This window comes from Pristis pectinata, chromosome 8 (assembly GCF_009764475.1).
Source record: "Pristis pectinata isolate sPriPec2 chromosome 8, sPriPec2.1.pri, whole genome shotgun sequence".
Lineage (NCBI taxonomy): Eukaryota > Metazoa > Chordata > Chondrichthyes > Rhinopristiformes > Pristidae > Pristis > Pristis pectinata.
This window is the reverse complement of record NC_067412.1, coordinates 16,327,317-16,350,033: the sequence shown is the minus strand read 5'-3', so window position 1 is coordinate 16,350,033 and position 22,717 is coordinate 16,327,317. Positions and strand designations below refer to the sequence as shown.

Here is a 22,717-nt window from a genome sequence, read left to right as displayed (position 1 = left end):
GCATCATCTATGTCTCACATCTCCTACAATTTACTGTAATTAGCAACCAAGAGAAAGAACATCGAACAGTACAGCACAGGAACAGGCCCTTTGGCCCACCATGGCTGAGCTAACCATGATGCCAATCTAACTAATCCCATCCGGCTGTACATGGCCTATTTCCCTCTATTGACTTACTATCTGTCAACTTATTTAATCTAGTCTGGTTTCATAAATAATTTGGCAATGAAATTCCCATGGGTTTGTGTCCCAAGCCAGAAATTGTGTCCCAAATTTTACAGGCAGAATCATTTGCATTATCAGAGTAATCTGCTATAGTTGCAAGAGCACCTTAGTGGCCTCAGTCCCAAACCACCAGTTCCAAATAGAGTAAATTGGTCTCCACAGGACAGTAAATTAAATCATTTACATTCCCTATAGGACTGTGATTTATTTACAGATGAAAACAGGGATCTCAGCTGTTTCTTTCACTGAGTTTTATAGAAAATGTAAAACAGAATATTCCAGGGAAACCAGGGAACGCCACAGAGATCCACACTGGATTTAGTGGCCAGAATACCCATCAACTGCTCCTATCGCTACAAGTTAAAATGCCAGATTAAATGGGATGGAAGACTATATATAAAGACGCCAGACAGTAAACTAATTTACCAATAATGTAGGACATTGTACAAATTATGAAATTAATGGTGCATGTAGCAAGGAAAGAGACATGTAGCAGCCCCTACCTGCCGCTTGAGTGGTGCAGAGATAAGGGAGCAACATAGGAAGGCATTCCCATTACTAGTGATCTACATCTGCTCACATTTGTCCACATTACCCATGTAAAAGTGTACAGGAGGTGTACTGGGACTAGTGCTGTGAATTACATGCAAACTCCTACCAATGTTTTCTACTTCTTGCTGTTTCTTGGTTCAGAAAATCTAGAAGTAGAAGCAGTTTGGAAGAAGCCAAGATCCTTTCTCTACACTGCCTTTATCCATTCTTTCATGTCAGGGTTTCTTGCCACCTTTCTCATTTTGCCTATCCCTTCTAAAAGTTAAGTATCTTGGAATATTTAACTTGGTCAATTTAGAGCCATGCTTCCGTCATAGCTATTGGAGTGTACCCATTTAATTCTGTTGAAGACATTAATTTACTTATTGTGTTGCTTCATCCATTCAGATAAAGTGCTTTCAAATTTTACCATTTTCCCTGCTCAGATACAGTCTTATGTCTGGATATACTGTCCCATCTTGACAGGCTCTGATAATCACCATCCATTCTGCCTACCCTGCACTCTCAGTTTGTCCTTTCTCATTAATTTTCTAAATTTTCCATCACCAAAACTACCTGTACCACCCCCCCCCCCCATGAATGAAAACCCATATCTCTCACTCCAATCTTTGAGCCTCATATTGTTTTATTTACCCCATATTCAAGCAGTAATGGTTTTCTCTAGAACATAAACAGAAGCAGTAGTTTATTTCATCCCATATGTCAACTCCCCCATTGAATGTGATCTTTTACTGCAGCGCCACTGCTCTGCGGTAACCCCAAATTCCTTGATTCCATTAATATCTGACAATCTATCAATCTTTGTCTTGAATATACTTTGCAACTGACTATCCATAGCTTTTTAGGGTATAAATTCTGAGGATTCATCACACACGACATGAACAACTTCTCATTTTCATTGCCAATGGCCAACCCCTTACTTACTGTGATTAGAGAGATATTTCAAGCAATATCCGCCATAAGGAATTTAATTTGTGTAAACAAGACTAGAAACTGTGTATCATCTTAAACACTCAGAAAAAAATACAAATGGGTACAGAATCTGCACCAGGAAATTAGAATTTGTCTATATAATTCTACGTCAAATCAGGTGCAGGAAGCAAAATAAAGGGAGGAAAAGATAGACAAGATTCCAAGAAAAATGAAAAACACTATGATGCTGGAGGAACTCAGCAGGCCGGACAGCATCCATAGAGAAAAGCATCATAGTGTTTTTCATCTAGATTCCAGCATCTGCAGTCCTTTGTTTCTTAAGATTCCAAGAAAGGTTGACATGAAAAAAAATAATTAAAATTATTTTTTATGTTTTAGATTTTTTTAAATTTCCAACAATGATTAAAAGCTGTTGGAATGAGCATTTCACTTGAAGAATTTAATCTTCAATACAAGAGGCTGTTTAACGGCAATCAAGACTTTTCTCACCATTAGAATCAGAATCAGGTTTATTATCACCGATGTATGTCATGAAATTTGTTGTTTTGCGGCAGCAGTAAAATGCACGACATGAAAATGACTACAAGTCACAAAAATAAAGAAATAATGCAAACAAGGAATAATGTGGTAGTGTCCATGGACCATTCAGAAATCTGATGGCGGAGGGGAAGAAGTTGTTCCTAAAACATTGAGTGTGAGTCTTCAGGTTCCTGTACCTCCTCCCTGATGAATTTTATGAACTTACTTCCACTGAAATTACATAGGGAAGCTTGTTAGGCACCCATCATGCAAGTTGCAGAACTTCACATCCATTCCAGATATTTTAGAAGATACTGATAAAGCATATATTCTGGTGGAGCCATGCAACCTGGACAGCAATTTCCCAATTTCCACATTTAATTGAACATGTGTGATCACTCCAAGTACCTACCCAATTTATGCTTTACTACGCGGAAGGGCCTATTGTTATTTCTGCAGGAAAATTAGGCCCACTGTTTCTAGACTATTGATAAAATATGAATGACTTAATTTTTCAACTGAACTTAACTGATCTAATCTCATGCTGAATGATGGGCAACTTCTTTTCTACAGGACGTTTTCCATATCCACTCGTGCAGTTGTGTCAGTATGAATCACAGACTCATTTCAAATTTTGTTCCATTACAAATGCAGTAAGACATTATAAATCTCCTTTTAAAAAAGTGATAAGTAAAGAATAACCTCATAATCTCTATCTGTAGGCTCTCCTTCTTGCTCAGCAATCTCATTCTCTTGTTCAAGAATTAAATTAATTTGTTCCACTGGGGTCATTGGTCGACTTTCAAGAAATTCATGCTTTTTTGCAGGTACGTAACCAGGGTCTCCAGGCCGATTTGTTGTAACTCTAAAATGAACCACAGTTTTATACTTCTGTCATATAGAATCACAGAACAGTTGCAGCACAGGAGACCATTTGGCCCTTCAAGTCCACACCAGCCTTTACCAAAACAACTAATTAGTCCTCCACCCTAGTCCTTTCTCCATGGTCTTGCAAATATTTTTCACCCACGTTTATCCAAATCCTCTCTTGAAGGCCACAACTGAACTGATCTCCACCACATCTGCAGGCAATGCAGTCCAGATACCAACCACACACTGCATTAAAAACTTCAAAAGTGTAGTGGTTAGTGTAATGCTATTACAGTGCCAGCGACCTGGGTTTAATTCCGGCCGCTGTCTGTAAAGAGTTTGTATGTTCTCCCAGTGTCTGTGTGGGTTTCCTCTGGGTGCTCCGGTTTCCTCCCACATTCCAAAAAGACATCCAGGTCAGGAGCTGTGGACATGCTATGTTGGCACTGGAAGAGTGGTGACACTTGCGAGCTGCCCCCAGCACATTCTCAGTAGCGCAAAAAGATGCATTTCACTGTGTGTTTCGATGTACATGTGACTAATAAAGAAATATCTTATCTTATCTTCCGACTAAGTACATCATGCTTTTCAGATTCAACATTGAATTTAACAATTTCATATGATCAGCGATGCCAACCTTGTGTCTCACATTTCCAGCAGTTTTTCTTGACCTTTCTCGTCCTCCAGTATTTCAAATTTCATTTAGCTCCTCAATTTAGACTTTCCACAGAAACATCTTCTGTTATTCACCAGCCTTTTCACCCTCTTTCAGCTGGCACCACCACCAACTGTGTCATTTAACCTCTCCTGATCCCCAGCCTAACACAGACCTTTCGTTCCTTCTGCCCTTCCCCACTTATTATGCAATTACTTTAAATATTTCTGTTCTGTTGACAGGTCATTGACCTACAATATTAGTGCTATTTCTCTTTTCACAGATACAGCCTGCCTGTGTATTTTCAGTATTTTCTGTTTTACTTCCAATTTCCAGCATCTGCAGTAATTCTTATTATTTAAGTATTAAAGTTTCTCTTAAATAACATTCTGATGATTTGAGATGGAATGATGATTAACAGTGTATTTTGGCCACATGTATTTCAATAAAAGATTTTTGTATTCTTCATTTATACCACCTAGAACTTAAGGAGTGAAATGAGTAAAATTCAATTTTCAGGATCCTACAAGGACTAAGAGATAAAGGATATATTCTAAATTCCAAAACTAAATTAACATTTTATTATTTTAATAAAATATAAAAAGGAAAATTTGAACCAACTTAATCAACTGCTTTCGCTGGAAATCATTTTACACTGGATCTCCTGTCCAATTCTGAATCTGTTATTTTAACAACAGTTAAGCTGAATATTACAAGATAAAAATCTTTTCATGAAGCTTTTCTCTTGCACTAAGCAATGTAGATGTTAATAATGAAAGTAAAAGATTTGAATAATCAATACAAGCTCGTCAAAATTAGATTCAATTCCTCAATAATGTTTTGAATTCCTAATAACTATAGTATTGTACTCTCCTCAACCAATTGCAATGAAAAATCTGTTGGAATTCTTTGAGGAAGTAACAGGCAGGATAGACAAAAGAGTCGGTGGATGTTTACTTGGATTTTCAGAAGGCCTTTGACAAGGTGCCGCACATGAGGCTGCTGAACAAGATAGGAGCCCATGGTATTACAGGAAAGGTACTAGCATGGATAGAAGATAGGCTGACTAGCAGAAGGCAATAAAGGGGGCCTTTTCTGGTTGGCTGTCAGTGAGTAGTGGTTTTCTGCAGGGTTCGGTGTTGGGTCCGCTACTTTTCATGTTATATGCTAATAACCTGGATGATGGAATTGATAGCTTTGTGGCCAAGTTTGCAGATGATACAAAGGTAGGTGGAGGGGCAGGTAGTGTTGAGGAAGCAGGGAGTCTGCAGAAGTACTTGGACAGGTTGGGAGAATGGGCAAAGAAGTAGCAGATGGAATACAGCATAGGGAAGTGTACGGTCATGCACTTTGACAGAAGAAATAAAGGCATAGACTATTTTCTAAACAGGGAGAGAATTAAGAAATCGGAGGTGCAAAGGGACTTGGGAGTCCTAGTGCAGGATTCCCTAAAGGTTAACTTGCAGGTTGAGTCAGTAGTGAGGAAGGCAAATGCAATGTTAGCATTGATTTCAAGAGGACTAGAATATAAAAACAAGGATGTAAATGCTGAGGCTTTATAAGGTGTTGGTCAGACCACATATGGAGTATTGTGAGCAGTTTTGGGCCCCATATCTAAGGAAGGATGTGATGGCATTGGAGACGGTCCAGAGGAGGTTTACGAGAATGATCCTGGGGATAAAAGAGTTAACGTTTGAGGAGCGTTTGATGCCTCTGGGCCTGTACTTGCTGGAACTTAGAAGGATGAGGGGGAATCTCATTGAAATCTACTGAATATTGAAAGGCCTGGATAGAGTGGACGTGGAGAGGATGTTTCCAGCAGTGGGAGAGTCCAGAACCAGAGGGCACAGCCTCAGATTAGAACAGCATCCCTTTAGAACAAAGATGAGGAGGAATTTCTTTAGCCAGAGGGTGGTGAATCTGTAGAATTCATTGCCACAGACGGCTGTAGAGGCCAAGTCATTGGGTATATTTAAAGCAGAAGTTGAGAGGTTCTTGATTAGTAAGGGCGTCAAAGGTTATGGGGAGAAGGCAGGAGAATGGGATTAAGTGGGAAAAATAAATCACCATGATCGAATGGTGGAGCAGACTCGATGGGCCAAATGGACTAATTCTGCTCCTATGTCTTATGGTCAATGTGAATCATTCAGCAGAATATGTTTATTTAACAGTAGGTTCTTTGTTCTAGAATGGAGACTAACTGAACAAAGATACATTAGTCTCAGGTTTACAATGCTATTTGCTCTCTTTCTAGTTGTAATCATTTGTATTTCTCAAAGCAACGACAATTGATGGGATATCATATGGAGAAAACAAATAATGTACAAATTACCCATTGCTGATAGACTTGCTTCTGTCTGAAAGTTTGCGCCTCTTTAGGGCAGGTGGAGATGCTTTGAGAGCTGAACAGGTCAGTTAAGGTTAATCTATTATTCTTTTTTCAATTAAGATTATGCTTCAGAAATCAACGTTTGTAACCCATATAAAATAATAGTTTTGGACACTTGTAATAACTTCTGCTTGGATTTTTTTCATAATTTTTCCAGTAGTTTAATGTACCTTTGGCAATTCTGTTTTCACAAATAAAGGGAGTTTCCATTGATTTCATGCCATAGCAATCAATTCAAAAATGCCTTGGAAGATCTGACCCCTTTATTTCACCAATTTTACTTCTTTGCAACTGTTGTTACCCCCTTCACATTTTCACTTCACATTGACACCAAATTAATACCCAATGGTCTTAATCTACTGTCAAGATGGCATTAGTTGTTATGCAAATACTATATGAGCCACAAGATCCAATTTGGTAAGGAAGATTTGCAAAACATTCTTACTATAACAAATATCCTGAGGGACTGCTCATTAACAGCAAGAGATGTACGAGAAAGGAAAGTACAGTTCATTCACTAAGTTGAGAATGTTTTCAAAGTAAAAAAGGGAAGCTGGGTGGAGGTGTTTAGGGAATGATATTCAGAGAGCAGGACTAAGGCAGCTAGGTGAGAGAGCAAGGAGCCCTTTGGAGAACCTTGAAGACAAAGACTTCAGATGCTGGAAACTGGAGAACCCATAAGGTTCTTGCCCATCTAACCTGGTATTTCCTCCTCCACCTATAGCTAGCACTTAAATAATTAAGTGCAATATTTCAGGACATCTATACCATCACAGTTAACACAAGTTACCCAATAGCAAGGATGTCCAGTCCTTCTTAGGCTATTGTGGCATTTTCCTCTAGCTGCAGTCTCTAGTTGATTGATACAATGAACTTAGACCACCAACTTGCAAAAAAAAAATCCAGAATTTTTACCTAATCACAAACTAACTACATGCGATTTATTTCAAGCTTTGCCCTTAATTTAGCAGGATGTGTCTTTAAATCAAGTGTTTGGTTCGTTCCTAAAAACCTTAACTGTAGTGAGTGCAGTTAGAAATGAAGTAGAATGAAAGACAGAAGTGGAAATCTTTCCATTAGCAAACAGTTCTCAACATCCCAGTAAAAATATCTGACAGTTTCAGCACAGTGCCACTGTGTTACAATACAATATTATGCAAGGCTAAATACATTATTCTTTTAAAAATCCCCTTATTATACCTCAGGAAAAAGTACTTAGCAAATCGTTTCTATCATCAAACACTGAGACACAATTACAACATGTTACATAAAAATGCACCACATCACCACAGAAACAGGTTTTTGTTCTTTTATGTGACTCAGCACAACAAAATTTATAAATAACTGGCTTCCCTCCATAGGGATAAAGTAAACATTTGTATAAATTCTTACAACCTATATTGAAAAGATACGAGAATAATATTTCAGAGTGCAGGTTGGCATTACTGGAGCCACCTTTTGAGTACGGCATGACTTCTTCAAATCTTTTATCTTCAAGTTACTTGCTGTCGGTGTGTAGTTATTGCCAATTGATTCACTTGGACTTCTATAGTAGCGTTGCTCTTTGAATGGGATTGCCAAAGGCCATGATATGTCTTGCATGATGGGAGGATATTGGCTGTGATGCATGACAGTCTGGAAAGCAAACATTATAGATTACAGAATATCAAGAATATTACATGACATCAACATATTTAAATATGTCCTAAAATTATAACCTTGGTCCTAGTCCCTAATATTCTGGGCATATGTCTTTTCCAATGAACATCACTCCTTCACTTCGTTTTCCACTCTTACTCTATTACTATTGGAAAAAAAACATAATCACTGGCTGTTAAGAGATCCTCTAACTTTATTCCAACTTATTATGTTATCCAAGATCTTTAAAAAAAAAATGATCTCCACAAATAATTTTGAATTTTCACTAATTTTACAATATCTAATTGCATCCAACAGCTATTCAGCAATTCTAAGTTGTTCAGAAATCTTATACACTGGCTGAATTACAATTTGACACAGCTTCCTTTTGGTCTTTAGCCAATGCACATTAGGTGACTGATTAATTGCCTAGGTGCCAGACATCAAAAAGGGCATAAAATAAATTGTACTGCAGGCATCACTGGGTGGCAAAAGGTAAGACAACCAACAGTAGTGAAATGTTTCACTTTAAGACCACAATCTAACTTCAAGCAGCAGCAAGATCATTGTAGTATTGTCTGATACAAGGTCCATCTTTTAACCTGTTACAAAATTAATGCTAATGGTTTTTGGGAAAGGGGTCATGACCACCGTATTGGTTTGAAGTCAACCAGCTACATTTGTCACGATTCAGCCAAGACATACTCCAAATAATGTACTTACTTTAACTTTTAAATGTGTTACTGTGATTGTTTTGTGGTTGTGAGCCTTATATGAATGGCTGCACATTACTGGTGTATCACACTGGGGTTATACTGAGTCAAGTGGCCCAAATCTGGACATAAAGTTCTCCCCATGCACAGTTAATATTTGGATAGTTTTAGAACAGCATTAATGGCTGCCTTTGCACCCAGACAACTTAGTACGGAGCACAAGGAAAGAAAGGTGGAACAATGGAGAAAAATCTAACATACAATAGACATTCAAAAATTAAAATAAAATTAACTGCCCATTGAAATTTTGCTCAGTCAAATTACTCAGTGCTACACATTGCTAATAGGAATTATTAGTATCTTTCAAATAAATACAACTTTCAAACCACTTGCTATACATATAGAGCCTTTGTGTTGATACTTAGGAGGATTCAGTCACCAAAGCTGAGATTTGAAAACTAGCCCCTTATTCCACCTTTATAAGAAATAATAATCAATTCCTGGTTAATAAATGAAATGAGATGATTGTTCTCACATGAGAAATCCAAGTCAAAATAGATTGGTATGTGGTCATATTAGCTCGTTTATTGCTGTCACCACCTTTAGAGCATGTTTTCTGAAACAGAATTTCTGCAGAAAAGTATACTGTACCCCAAATGTAACAAAACAGATTAAAGAAATGAAGAATTCTACATTCCTTAAAATATGCCCTATTCAAGATATGGTCTTGATACTTGTTAAAGGTCTAAAAGGTTCTGTTAAGGTATTGAAATTTTTCTTCAGTACTCAAAAGTCAGAGGCACGGAGACATACAGCATAGAAAGAGGCCTTCAGCCCATCAAGTCTGTAATGACCACCACACACTCATTTACATCAGTCCTACAGTCACCCTATTTTATCGTCCCCACACTCCAATCAACTCTCTCCAGATTATAGATGAGCCCTTCAAATTACTTTCCATGTAATTGTTTTAACTACACTGGTGCCACTCCTAAAAACATCCAAGTAAAAATGCCTGACAAATGGTTATCCAGTATCAGCACAGTGCCATGATGTTACAAAACAATATTATGCAAGACTAAAAAACACTGCACAAATTTAGCTCATGTTTATAATTTATACAAGTTCCCTGAACACAATGCCCAGGCACAGAGAATGTGCTTCCTCAGTGGATAGAATGTACAGAGATCCATCAGCTATTAAGGGCTGCTGCAAATAACACCTGATCAAAAATCCTGGGAAGTGGAATTTAAGTATTAAAATGGAGGGAAACTCGTGCTTCTAGAAGTTGCTCTCAGGTTATTATTTCAGCAGGTGCTACAAAGGAAAATTGTCCTTGGTTAGAGGCACCTTGGCCATAACTTTCCAAACATCTATAGATTTGGGTTGTGCTGGAGAACTGGAAAACTGCATATGTTTCCTCCTTAGTCGAAAAAAAAGGATGTGGGGATGAACTCTGTGATTACAGACCAGTTAGTTTAACCTAAGTGATGGAGAAAGTTCTAGAAACAATAATGAGGGACAGAATTAAATGTCACATGGACAAGTATGTATTGATTAGAGAAAGCCAGCATGGATAGTAAAGGCAAATCATGTGTAAGTGATTTGATGGAATTACTTGATGATGCAAGAGAAAGCCAATGAAAGAAACATGATTGATGTGATGCATACAAACTTCTAAAGCACATTTGATAAGTTGTCACACATGGGGCTCGTCATCAAGAATGAAGGCAATGAAATAAAAGGGGCTATGGTATTATGGATGGAAAATCGGCCAAGAAACAACAGTACTTGGCCTCAGTTCAGCAACTGCAACTCGGCCTTCTCCGAATCACTGTAATACTTCCCTATCTAATTATGCAAATTTGTGGAGACCTTGGAGGACCAAACTGCAAAAAATATCCCATCAAACTAAGTGAATCTCTGCTTTAAAATAGCATTGTGATGCTTCAATATATTGTTGGTCAGTGCTTTAACTCATCTTATGTTAATCATTCTTCTCTCAGCTTAGAGCAAACGCAGACTGAAAGTGGGTTCCTGTCACATTCATTCAGTCTTACTCTATACTTTCCAGTTCTGAGCAAAGTCCCAGCTCTGAAATGTTAACTGATTCTCTTTCCACAGATGCTGCCTGAACTAAGTGCTTCCAGCAATTTTGTTTTGTTTTTATTTCAGATTTCCAGGATCTGCAGTTTTCTGGATTTGCATACGTCCTGTACCCTACTACATAAAAGAAGTGGAAGGTCCTCATACTGCTAACAGTTTTCCATAGGAGATGAAGAGATTCTGGCTGATAGAACTCTCTGACTAGAACTCTGCATAAACTGTTGTACATAAACTGTTGTACAATGTATTAGTTAAAAAAAGACAAATGCCACAGTCTGGTGTTTACATTTTGATTATAAGGCATGAGAAGGCTATTGATTATTACAGCAATTAAATATTTTCAACTGCAAAGTCACAGAAAAGGAAATAGAAACATAACCACTATGTTTCTGTCTGATCAATTACAGTCTGGACCTGAAATGTTTCCACAGATGCTCACTGGATACCTGAATGCTTCCTGCAATTTCTGCCTTTATTTCAGATTTTCAGCACCTTCAGTTTTTTTTAAATTTTTGATTATTAAGAACAGACTGTACGTGCACTCTCAGAATTTTTCCCAACAATATCCAGGCGAAAAAAAAACACACAGCAAAGCAAAAAAAAATATTAAAACTGGAATGACAAGCACAATAAAATGTTAAAAATAAAATTCTGACTCGTTTTGCCACTAGTAATATTATGCAATGAACATATGGCTAATAATAATCTGGCCAAACAACTTTTTCATGTACCACTATTCCCTGACTCACAACAGCAGCAGTGAGCATTGACTGCACTGCAGTGTGTTCTTCAGGGCACCATCCTAAGTCCAACCATCTTCAGTGCATCATCAATAACCTTCCATTACATTCATCAGGGGCGTGGAAGATCACTGATGATACATCATGTTCAATTCCATTCACTACTCCTGAATAAAGGAAGCAGTTCCTGCCTGTATACAGCAAAAAAAACCATTAATGGACACTATGCAGCAATCAATTGCTATGAACAATAATGGTTAATGACCATCATTAAGCCATTACAGAACTATTTTATAGTTCTGTATTCTTTACTATCCCAAAGACTTGGAGAAGGGTAAGGAACTGAGATAAAACACAGGAATTCCTGGTGATCCTTAATTGCAAGGTGGATGAGTATTACAGCAGGTTCTGCCCTGTCTGTCAGTCAGTAAACTTTCAAATCATAAAATGCTGAAAAGCTCAGCTGGTCAGGCAGCATTTGTAGAAAGAGGCAGAATAAACATTGCGGGTTGAAGACCCTACATCAGAAGGACTTTGATGAAGGGTTTTTGACTTGACATGTTAACTGTTTCTTTTTCCATAAATGTTGCCTAATTTGCTGAGTTTTTCCATAATTTTCTACATTAGGTTTCCAGAACTTGCATTTTTTTGTTTTCAGCTCGCAAATTATCATTAGTAGAATAATGGAAGGTGTTGTCAATGATGCTATCAAGTGCTGCATACATACCAATATTCCAGTGACCAATGTTCAGTTCAAGTTCTAACAAGATCACTTGGTCCAGAGAGGGGTGAAAAGATCAGAATTCCTAAGGTAAAAGACACTTTCCTTACAATAAAGGCAGGGCTTACAGAGTGCAGCAGAGCGGGTATACAGCATTTAAAGTGGAGGTTGATAGGTTCTTGATTAGTAAGGGCGTCAAAGTTTACGGGGAGAAGGCAGGAGAATGGGGTTGAGAGGGAAATAATAAATCAGCCACGATCGAATAGTGGAGCAGACTCGATGAGCTGAATGCTGCTCCTATGTCTTATGGTATCAAGGTGACCTAGTAAAATGTCCAATGACTTGCACAAAGAAAGATTAATGTGGTTGCTGTAGCCAAACATCCCTACCACAGGACATCAATTCAGGGAGTTCATAATGCTGGAGACCAAGACCAAACCACCTCCACTGGCTTCATCAATGGTAGAACAGATGGAAGCTTGCTGATAATTATACAGTGTTCAGTTTCATTGCAACTTCTCAAATATCGAGGCCGTCTATGCATGCATGTAGGACGAGATAGGCACTTGTGTTGATAAGTGGAAAGTAACTTTGGCACCATAAGTGGCAGATAGTGACCATCTCTAACAAGACAGAATCTAGTTTACCCTCATATTTTCTTCCAACGTAAGAGGCCATTGGCCCTCTGAATCTATACCAACTCTCAAAGTGTTCCCATCTGCCTCATTCCCCCACATTTCCTGTATCTTATTCTTTCTCACATGTACATCATCTACCCCAACCCCTCCCTGATTCTCCTGCCACCTACCTATGCTGTGGGTAATTTCTAGGAGCCAATTAACCCAATAGCATGGTCCTTGGAATGTGGGAGAAAATTGGAGCACCTGGAGGCACCCCCCACAGTCACAGGGAGAACATGCAAACTTCACATAGGCAACACCCAAGATCAGGATCAAACTCGGGTTGTTGGGATTGTGTGGCAATAACTGATGCGCCACTGTGCCATCCAAAATATCCCTTCCTCTAATTCAACAACATAACCCTGAGTTCCCATGATCAATGCCTTTACTGGAGTCCTGAAGAAGGGTCCTGACCTGAAACGTTGACCACCTGCTTTTCTCCAAGGATGCTACCTGGCCTGCTGAGTTCCTCCAGCATCATCGTGTTTTTCATCTAGATTCCAGCATCTAGAAGGTATGCCCATCTTTTTGTCAGCTACATAGAACAATCCATGTTCCAAGACTACACCGATAGTGCTCCCCAACATTGGGGCTGCTTCCTGCACCCATGCTGAGCTTGTCAATTTCATCAATTTTGCCTCCAACTTCCATCCTGGCCTCAAAGTTACTTGGTCCGTATCTGACACCGCTCTCCCCTTTCTTGATCTCTCTATCTCCAGAGACAGATTATCCACCCACATCTTTTACAAACCCACTGACTCCCACAGTTACCTTGACTACACCTCTTCCCATTCTGTCACTTGCAAGGATGCTATTCCCTTCTTTCAGTTCCTCCGCCTCACCTGTTCTCATGATGAGGCTTTCCATTCCGGGACATCTGAGATGTCGTCTTTCCCTTCCACCACAATCAATGCAGCCTTCACCCTCAGCTCCTCCATTTCCCGTACAATTACTCTCACTCCGTTCCCACCCCGACATTACAGGGATAGGGTTCCCCTTGTCCTCACCTACCACCCCACGAGCCTTCACATTCAACACATCATTCTCCACAACTTCCACCACCAGGCACATCTTTCCCTCTCCCCCCCATCTCTGCTTTCCACAGGGATAACTCCCTCCACAACTCCCTCATCCACTCATCGCTCCCCACCGATCACCCTCTTATCACTTATCCTTGCAACCGTGCAAAGTGTTACACCTGCGCCTACACCTCCTCCCTCAGCAGGGACCTAGACAGTCCTTCCAGATGAGGCAGTGCTTCACCTGTGAATCTGAGGGTGTCATTTATTGCATCTGGTATGGTCTTCTCTACATCGGTGAGATCCGACGCAGACTTGGGTCACCGCTTCTTCGAGCACCTTTGCTCCGTCTGCTGCGACAGCCTTGATCTCCCGGTGGCCGGCCACTTCAATTCCACTTCCCATTCTGACATGTCTATCCACGGCCTCCTCTACCGCCACATTGAGGCCAGACACAGGGTGGAGGAGCAACACCTCATATTCTTGGTAGTCTCCAACCTGAAGGCATCAATTTCTTCAACTTCTGGTAACCCCGCTGTTTTCCCCCTCCTCCCCCCTTTTTTCCCCTCTTTCCCGTAGCCCCCTCACCTGCCCTCCCCATCACCTCCCTCTGGTTCCCCACCTCCTTCCCTTTATTCCATGGTCTACCGTCCTCTCCTATTGGATTCCTTCTTCTCTGGCTGCCTCTTCCACCTATCACCTCCTAGCTTTTCACATCATTCCCTTTCATCCCCTCTCCCCCACCCACCTACCTTCCCCTCTCACCTGGACTCACCTATCACCTACCAACTTATACTCCCCTTCTCCCCCCCACCTACCTTTTTATTCTGGCTTCTGCCCTCTTCCTCTCCAGTCCTGATGAAGGGTCTCAATCTGAAATGTCAACAGTTTATTTCCCTCCATAGATGCTGCCTGACCTGCTGAGTTCCTCCAGCGGTTTGTGTGTGTTGACCCAGATCCCTCTGTATTAAGCACTCTGCAATCTCTCACTATTTAGACAATACTCTTATTATTTTTCCTTAGAAAATTCCACACTTGCCCATAGATCTCATCTTTGCGCAGTCACTTAAACTATTTATATCTCTTTGTAGTCTCGTGTCCTCTTCGCAACTTACTTTCCTACCCATTTTTGTGTCATCAGCAAATTTATCAAATGATACCTTTGATACCTTCATCCAAGTCATTTACATAAAGTTGATTACAACTTTATGATTACAAGTGATTACAACTTGTCAATCAGAAAAAGACCCATTTATGCCTAGTCTCTTTTTCCTGTTTGGCAGTCAATCTTCTATCCACACCAATATGTTACCTTCTCTAAATTGAGCTTTTATTCTCCACAATAATCTTTCATGCAACACATTATCACATTCGTTCGGGAAATCTAAATATAATACATCCACCTGTTCCCTTTTATCCATTGTACGTATTCCTTCTTCAAAAAACTCCAGCACCAGCGACCAGGGTTCAATTCCGGCCACTGTCCGTAAGGAGTTTGTACATTCTCCCAGTGTCTGCGTGGGTATCCTCCAGGTGCTCCAGTTTCCTCCCACATTCCAAAGATGTACGGGTTAGGAGTTGTGGGCATGCTATGTTGGCGCCGGAAGCGTGGCGACACTTGTGGGCTGCCCCCAGAACTCTCTATGCAAAAGACGCATTTCACTGTGTGTTTTGATGTACATGTGACTAATAAAGATATCTTATAAAATGGAATTGATGTATTCATTACATGATACCACATTAAACAAATGCACCTTAGGCTATCTTACTTTGATGTGTCCTTTAACGTAGCTCAAACAGAATAATTTATCTGCCAAGCCTACTGTGTCATGGTAAAACAGCTCTCTTTTCATTACCTTTTGACTGACTAACTATGAAATACTGTTTCTGAATACATATTTTCTGCTTTTTATCCTGATTTTTAATTCTCTTTCACAGACTTACACATTAGGTTCCACACCACCGTGAAGCAAGGTGCCTTTTTGAAAACTAATGAAATGTTTGTTGTTCTGGCTCTGAAAGATATCATTTTAGTGTATTAACTACTCTTTTTATTAAAAAACTTGAGAATATACATTGTCATTGAAATACCCAGCAGTAAAAGTAATTTTTCTTCCAAGATGCTTTCTCTGCAAAGTAATCAGAAAATTCAGAAATGTGGTAGGAGAAGGGGAGAGGAGTGAGTGATCAATGTGGAATTTTAATAAGTAACTTTAATAAGTAATCAGACATCCTGAAAACATTGCCAGGCTCCCTCAGTGTGAGTTAGCAGTAGCATTTTGGTATAGTTTTCAAATGTTCATTTTTACATTCATATTTGGAAATTAAGGTTTAAGCACTATTTCTTGAAACCTTCGTAATGAGTGAAAATTAACTTAACTATCTTTCCCTATGATAAGCTTAATCCTTTCTTTCTCACTACAAAAATTATTTTACCTTATATAATTCTGAAGTTTCACAACAGCGGTCAGGAGGCAGAGGTGGTAAACCAGGCAACCCTCTTGTATAACTACTGGGAAGTATTGGATAATCCTGTGACTAAAGTCAACAACAGAGTATTATTTGCTTCTCAACAATTTCACAAATAAATCTAACCTAATAAGACTGTATTTAAGAGTAAATAAAAGTTTTTATATATAAAAGATCAGTTACTTTATTAGTTTTCTGAAGTTCTAAATGCATATACTTCAATGACAAAAGATGAAGGCATAAACTTTCTTATGAAACTTGCCCCTACATTAACCCGTGACAATCTAGTCCAGTTTGATAATAAATTCCTTTTTTAAATATAAACTTTTGTTTAAAATAAAACTTGGATTTGCCATAAGATAAACAAAGGGAAGATCTTAGGAATACCCTTTTCCATGACCAAAATGAAATTATCTAATTTTGATGGAAGAACTGACTAGTTTGTAAGCAGGAAGATCATTTTCTACTTGCTTTCATGCTCAGGTGCAGAAAAATGAAGTTCTGTTGCTTTGGCCTTCGGCCATTGCTCTCAACGATCACCAGAAGGTGCTGGGAGCCAAGACTTAATGACTACACATGATATTTCCAAACCTGAACCTCAGAAAAATCAAGCTGACAATGTCCCAATTAGCAGATCGGCTACTGACTGTAAAGTTCAAGTCAAAGTGATTTTCTAGGGTAACTAGGAAGAGAATAGTGTGGAGCCACAGGTGATGAACGAGGTCTTAAATGAACACTTCTCATCTACATTTACCGTGGAGTAGCTTATGGAAGCTAGGGAATTCAGGGAAAAGAACAGTGATGTCCTGAAACAGACCAATATTGCAAAAGAGGAGTGTTGGCCGTTTTGAGGCATATAAAGGTGGATAAATCCCTGAGACCTGAACAAGTCTACCCTAGGACATTGTGGGAAGCAAGGGAAGAAATTGCAGGTGACCTGGCAGAGATATTTGTATCTTCCTTAGCCATGGGTGAGGTACCAAAATACTGGAGGGTGGCTAGTGCTGTGCCTTTAGTTATGAAGGGCTGACAGGACAAACCAAGGAGCTACAGGCTGGTGAGCCTAACATCAGTGGTGGGAAAGTTACTGGAGGGATTCTGCGAACAGGATCTATCTGTATTTGGAAAGGCAAGGATTGATTAGGGATAGTCAGCATATCCCTAGTATGACATTAACGATTTGGATGAGAATGTAGGTGGCATGATTGGTGATGTGGCAGATAGTGAAGAAGGTTGCCTAAGGCTACAATAGGATCTAGATTAACTCAGAAAGTGGACCAGGGAGCGGCAGATGGAATTTAACCAGGACAATTGCAAAGTGATGAATTTTGGGAAGTTAAACCAGGGTAGGACATACACAGTGAATGACAGGGTCTGGGGAGTGTTGTAGAACAGAGAGACCCAAGGGTCCAAGTACATAGTTCCCTGAAAGTGGCAACACAGGTTGACAAGGTGGTGAAGGTGGCATATGGCACATTTGCCGTCATGAGACGCGGCAGTGAGTACAGGAGTTAGGACATCATGTTACAGCTGTAAAGGACGTTGGTGAGTCTGCACCAGGAATATTGTGTGGTCTGATTGCCTACCAATAAGGAGAAAAGATTCACATGGATGTTGCTGGAACTGGAAGGCTTATGTTATAAAGAGAGGCTAGATAGGGAGGGCCTCAATCCGAAACATTGACTATCCCTTTACCTCCACAGATGCCACTTGATCTGCTGAGTTCCTCCAGCAGTTTGCTTTTTGCTCTGGATAGGTTGGATGCTTAAATATTTGGAGAGATACATGGATAGGAAAGGTTTAGAGGTACATGGGCCAAATGCAGGTAAATGGGACTAGTTCAGGAAGATACCTTGGTTGGCATGGATGATTTAGGCCAAAGGGCCTGTTTCCATGCTGTGTAACTCTATGATTCTAATGTGCCAGCTTTCCTGATGGTCTTGAACCCATGATGCACACCTCTGAAACTCTGCTATTGAGCATTTTGATGAGTTACTTGCTTTTCCTTCCTCCACTAGATGCATCCAAAACTTACTGGCACACTGCACTTCTAAACAAGGCTGCATCATATAATCTTCCAAAAAAGATAGCTCAAGACTAGAGTTTCCCTTTAAATTGCTGCAGTTGATGGATCATCTGCCAATTTGTCTTTCCTCTCTTCCTTTTTTTAATTCACACCATTTATTATCTCTTTCATTTATGCAGTTCAAGGCACTTCCATTGGCTGCAGCTCTTCTGAAGATACGTGTGGCCCTACCACCTATTTCCAAATCAATTCCAAGCTTCAGTGGCTGCTGAATCAAGCAGGTGACGCTTTCTAAGTGTAAGGAATGGATTAATTTTCCCCCGTGAAGCAATAGCCAACTTCCCATTTTTTTTGCATACTTTGCATGAAGATTCAAAACAAAGACTTTCCCCTGACTCAACGTTTAGTTATTGTGCAATCTGGAGATTACATAATACAGATTTGCATGAAGAGAATGAGAAAGCCTCTATCCAAGCTCCATGTCATGCTTTGAAAGTCAGAATTGATGCCGATGGTCTGCAGTGTTCATAAAGTGACTACTTTTTTCATGCCACGTGAAAGTACATTGGAGGTTGGTGCCAGACTCCTCCATACCATTTGACACCCGACAGCTTGCAAGTGAGCCAACACAAAATGGGCTGAGCATTTTGTGGTAGAAACCCATCAACCTGTTTTCTATAAACTTGATCGAATCAGGCAAGTGTTCTTTGGCAAGCTAGTTCCTCGACACCTTCTCCCTTTGTATTTATACAATGCTATTTGGCAACTCTCCAAATGCAAATCCCTCTAAGCAACACTCTAATCTATCTTGATTGTTGATTTCTGATAAGTACCTGCAAGAGTAAGATCAGGTGACCATCTGTGTCTGGAACTAACTTCTCTTCCTGAATGGAGAAGGCAGGTACTTAGCAAGAGTTGGTGGAATATTTGAGTGGCACCTCAAGCAGCAAACATGTGCCAAGCTGACTGTGCAAGTGTGAGATAGATTTCAGCGAGAAAGGAGAACAAGATGGGCTAATACCAAGGTGTCCAAGTTCCTGTCATTCCAATTAGAATACTTCTAATTTTTCTAATGAGGCCAGTAGACTGATGACTGCTGGCTCCCTTTGGCTTTCCATGTGCATGTCAACGGTCAAAAAGTTTGAGAGGATGTGCATATCAATAATGTATCAATATGACATAGATACATGAAAGTAAACTGATAGGTACTAAGTATGGTTGTAGCAGCAGTAGGAGGTTTGAAGAAATAGGTTGTGATTGCAGGGAATTGATGAAAAGTAGGGATGGGAAGTTTGGAAGTAGCACAGCTACAGTATTTACTTTGCAGCCCTTCTCAGATCATTAAATTTCCCTGGTCCTGGGTACTATAATTCACACAATGACCTGTCCACTGAAGCTAGGGAAATTGCCTTTCTACTCTATTGCCTCCTATTGTAATTAACACAACGTGCACAACTCTTGAACCTCCAAAGTAACATCAGGAAATCTTGTTCCACCTGCTATTTGCATCATACAGCACTGACACATCTAAGCAAAGTTGCAGTACACCTCCCCTTAATAAAGGCAAGGTGCCTTTAAATGGCAAAGCTGCCAATAAACATGGAAATAACACTGGCAGATAACCAATATTTAATCAATGAAGCACACAGACCAATTTCACACATGCTTCTCACTAACGTTATCAGGCATGCACATTACAGCTACACCATTTTCACTGCAAAATGATTTTTTTTCTCCCCAACATTTTTCCCCGCTAACACTCTAGTATAAATCAAGAGCAAATCAATTCCAAGTTCAATTCTGACATACAAAACTAATTTATACTGATACCTTCTATATAAGATGGGATGTGTTGGACTTTCAGTGCTACAAACCCTGCAGATATTACATTATCATTATATTTGAGTGGTGATGTCATGACACATAGAAAGCATAATAGAGATAACATGCCTTTGATAGATTCCAAATACAATTCATCTGTAATTGAGAAGAAATATTGCAGTTTCTGGGAAAGTGCAAGACAGCTAACTGTAAAAAAAAACTGGTTTTAGCTGCTACTGGTGAAAGCTTCAAACAACAGTCACATTTCCTCCCACAAAGAGCAGGATGAAGTCCTTGATATATGCTCCAAGTGCTAATCTGACTTTGTTAGTCAACGTACTTCTAAAGACAATGTGATAACAAGTAAAGCCAACAGGATATCACCTTAACAGAAATTCTGGAAATATTCAGCAGGTCAGAGGCTTCTGTGGATAGAGAAACGGAATTGATGTTTCGGGTCAATGAACCCTTCATTAGAATTGTCTGTTTTGCTAAGACAATTCTAATGAAGGGTTCATTGACCCAAAACATTAATGGCTTCTTCCTCCAAGGATGTTGCTGACCTGCCGAGTATTTCCAACACTTAGTTCTTTTAAATTCAGATTTCCAGTATTGCTTTTCAATCAGAGAATGACATTAGCCATCTTCACAAATGCAGGCCATACATGTGATAACATGCTCCAAATCAATGCACAGTGGTGTGGGCCCAAAAGTTTGGCAACTTAGACTTATACATTCTGCTTTTGACAATAGAAATAGTAATGTAACTGTTTTCTTTAAAACACACATTTGACATTCCTAATTTCTGCTGGGTGGTTTCAGAAACATTCCCCCTCAAAACCTGCCTGTAGTAGTGCTTCAATTGTACCTCAAAATTGTCTAAAAAATTAGTCAAATAACAGCATAATTTACCATATGGTTAAGTAGATTGCTCATTTAAATAACTAACTCAATAAGCAAATGCATATATGTCATTCTCTGCACAACTGCCCACAAAATACACAATTTTCCACTAGCTGGTAATTTATAAGAGTTTAAATAATAATAAATAAGTTAACAATCCCTTTAACTCGTCACTCTTGAAAAAAAAGCAGTGGCATTGCTGACCATCTTCTAGCTTCCACACTAGTTTAACAAAAAACATACTCAAGAACAAAAAATGTGTTCTTTTCCAGTAATCAAACATAACTGCAAGGATAAGAAATATGAATTCTGACTATTGGTGTCTACCCAGTTCATTTTTGATCTGGAAGTCCCATGAAATAAAATATTTAAACAAGAATTTGGACTCATTTCAAGGTTGGAAACTTATTTCCAAATTCAATAGGCCATCATAAAACACTTCAGCTTCAGTCTCAGTTTTATCTGAAATTACATCAATTTCTCTGAATAGCAGAAGGGTTTGTGAAGAAATGGAGATTATCAGTGCGAATGTTAAACTTAACCTTCACACTGATAATACACTTAGAGGCTGTGCTACTGAATCTTCCCAAAGGGCTCTTCTCCCATTTCAAGGTACACTTTTCCCAAATTCTTACCACTGTATCTTCATATTGGATGAATGGGAAATTACTAACTTTTAAGTCAATGGGTAAAGGTGATGACAAGGTTTTTCCCCCCTTGCCAACAACATGCAAGTGATTGGCCAAATAGCCTGTTTCCATGATGTTTGATTCTATAACAATGCATGCAATTCCATTTTCAGAATCAGTTTAATTTTTTATTAGAGACAAATTAAATTAGAGACAATTTTGAATTATAATAGTTAAAAACATTATGTTTAAAACAAATGAAACATTTGACAAAATCTCTTATTACTTTAACTAGATTCCCGTCTCTCCAACATGCCCCTCCTGCCCTCAATTTTCATGGTGACCTCTCTAAAGGAGAGAAGCAGGACAGGGCCCTCTCTTAGCTCCAGATTTTCTTTTAAGAGAAATGTTGTTAGTGGTGACAAAGCTTATGAGGATGTCTTTGTTGTGTTATGGTATGTGAGGATGGTAATAGTGCACAGAATAACTGTGTGGCGGTAGCAGTGCAGAGTCTGGCACAACAGGAGGGTGCAAAGAATAAGTGGTTCTAATAGCATGAAAATAATGGCAGGAAAGCTTGGAAGTCCCTGGAACTAAAGGAAATGCAGGGCTAAGAGTACGAGAGATCTTTCAGTCCGGCTCCAGTCATTACAAGGACAGATTGAATGAGTGAAGGCCTTTTCTCTTTGGAGAGGAGGATGAGAAGGTGACTTGATAGAGGAGTACAAAGATGATGAGGCTAGATCGAGTGGACAGTCAGAGACTTTTTCCCAGGGTGACAATGGCTAACACGAGGGGATATAATTTTAAGGCAATTGGAGGAAGATATAAGGGGGATGTCAGGGGTAAGTTCTTTACACAGAGAGTGGTGGGTGCATGGAATGCACTGCCAGCAAAGGTTATGGGGCAGATACATTAGGGACATTTAAGAGACTCTTAGACACATGAATGATAGAGAAATGGGGGGCTATGTGGGAGGGAAGAGTTAGATAAAGCAGGATAAAACATCGGCACAACATTGTACTGTGTTGTAGTGTTCTATTACCGTCCTGACTGGCCACCTATTCCCATTGATAACAAGCAACTTGAATGTATAATTACACGTACAC

General features: G+C 39.5%; 1 protein-coding gene across 1 annotated transcript in view; it reads right to left on the bottom strand.

Moving 5' to 3' along the window:
- Positions 1-22,717, bottom strand: part of dnah3 (dynein axonemal heavy chain 3) — a 127,486-nt gene that overhangs the window by 104,155 nt on the left and 614 nt on the right. Inside the window, 3 exon segments of the mRNA XM_052021268.1 lie at positions 2,932-3,094; positions 6,087-6,156; positions 7,556-7,778. Of these exon segments, the coding sequence (XP_051877228.1) occupies positions 2,932-3,094; positions 6,087-6,156; positions 7,556-7,778 (456 nt within the window).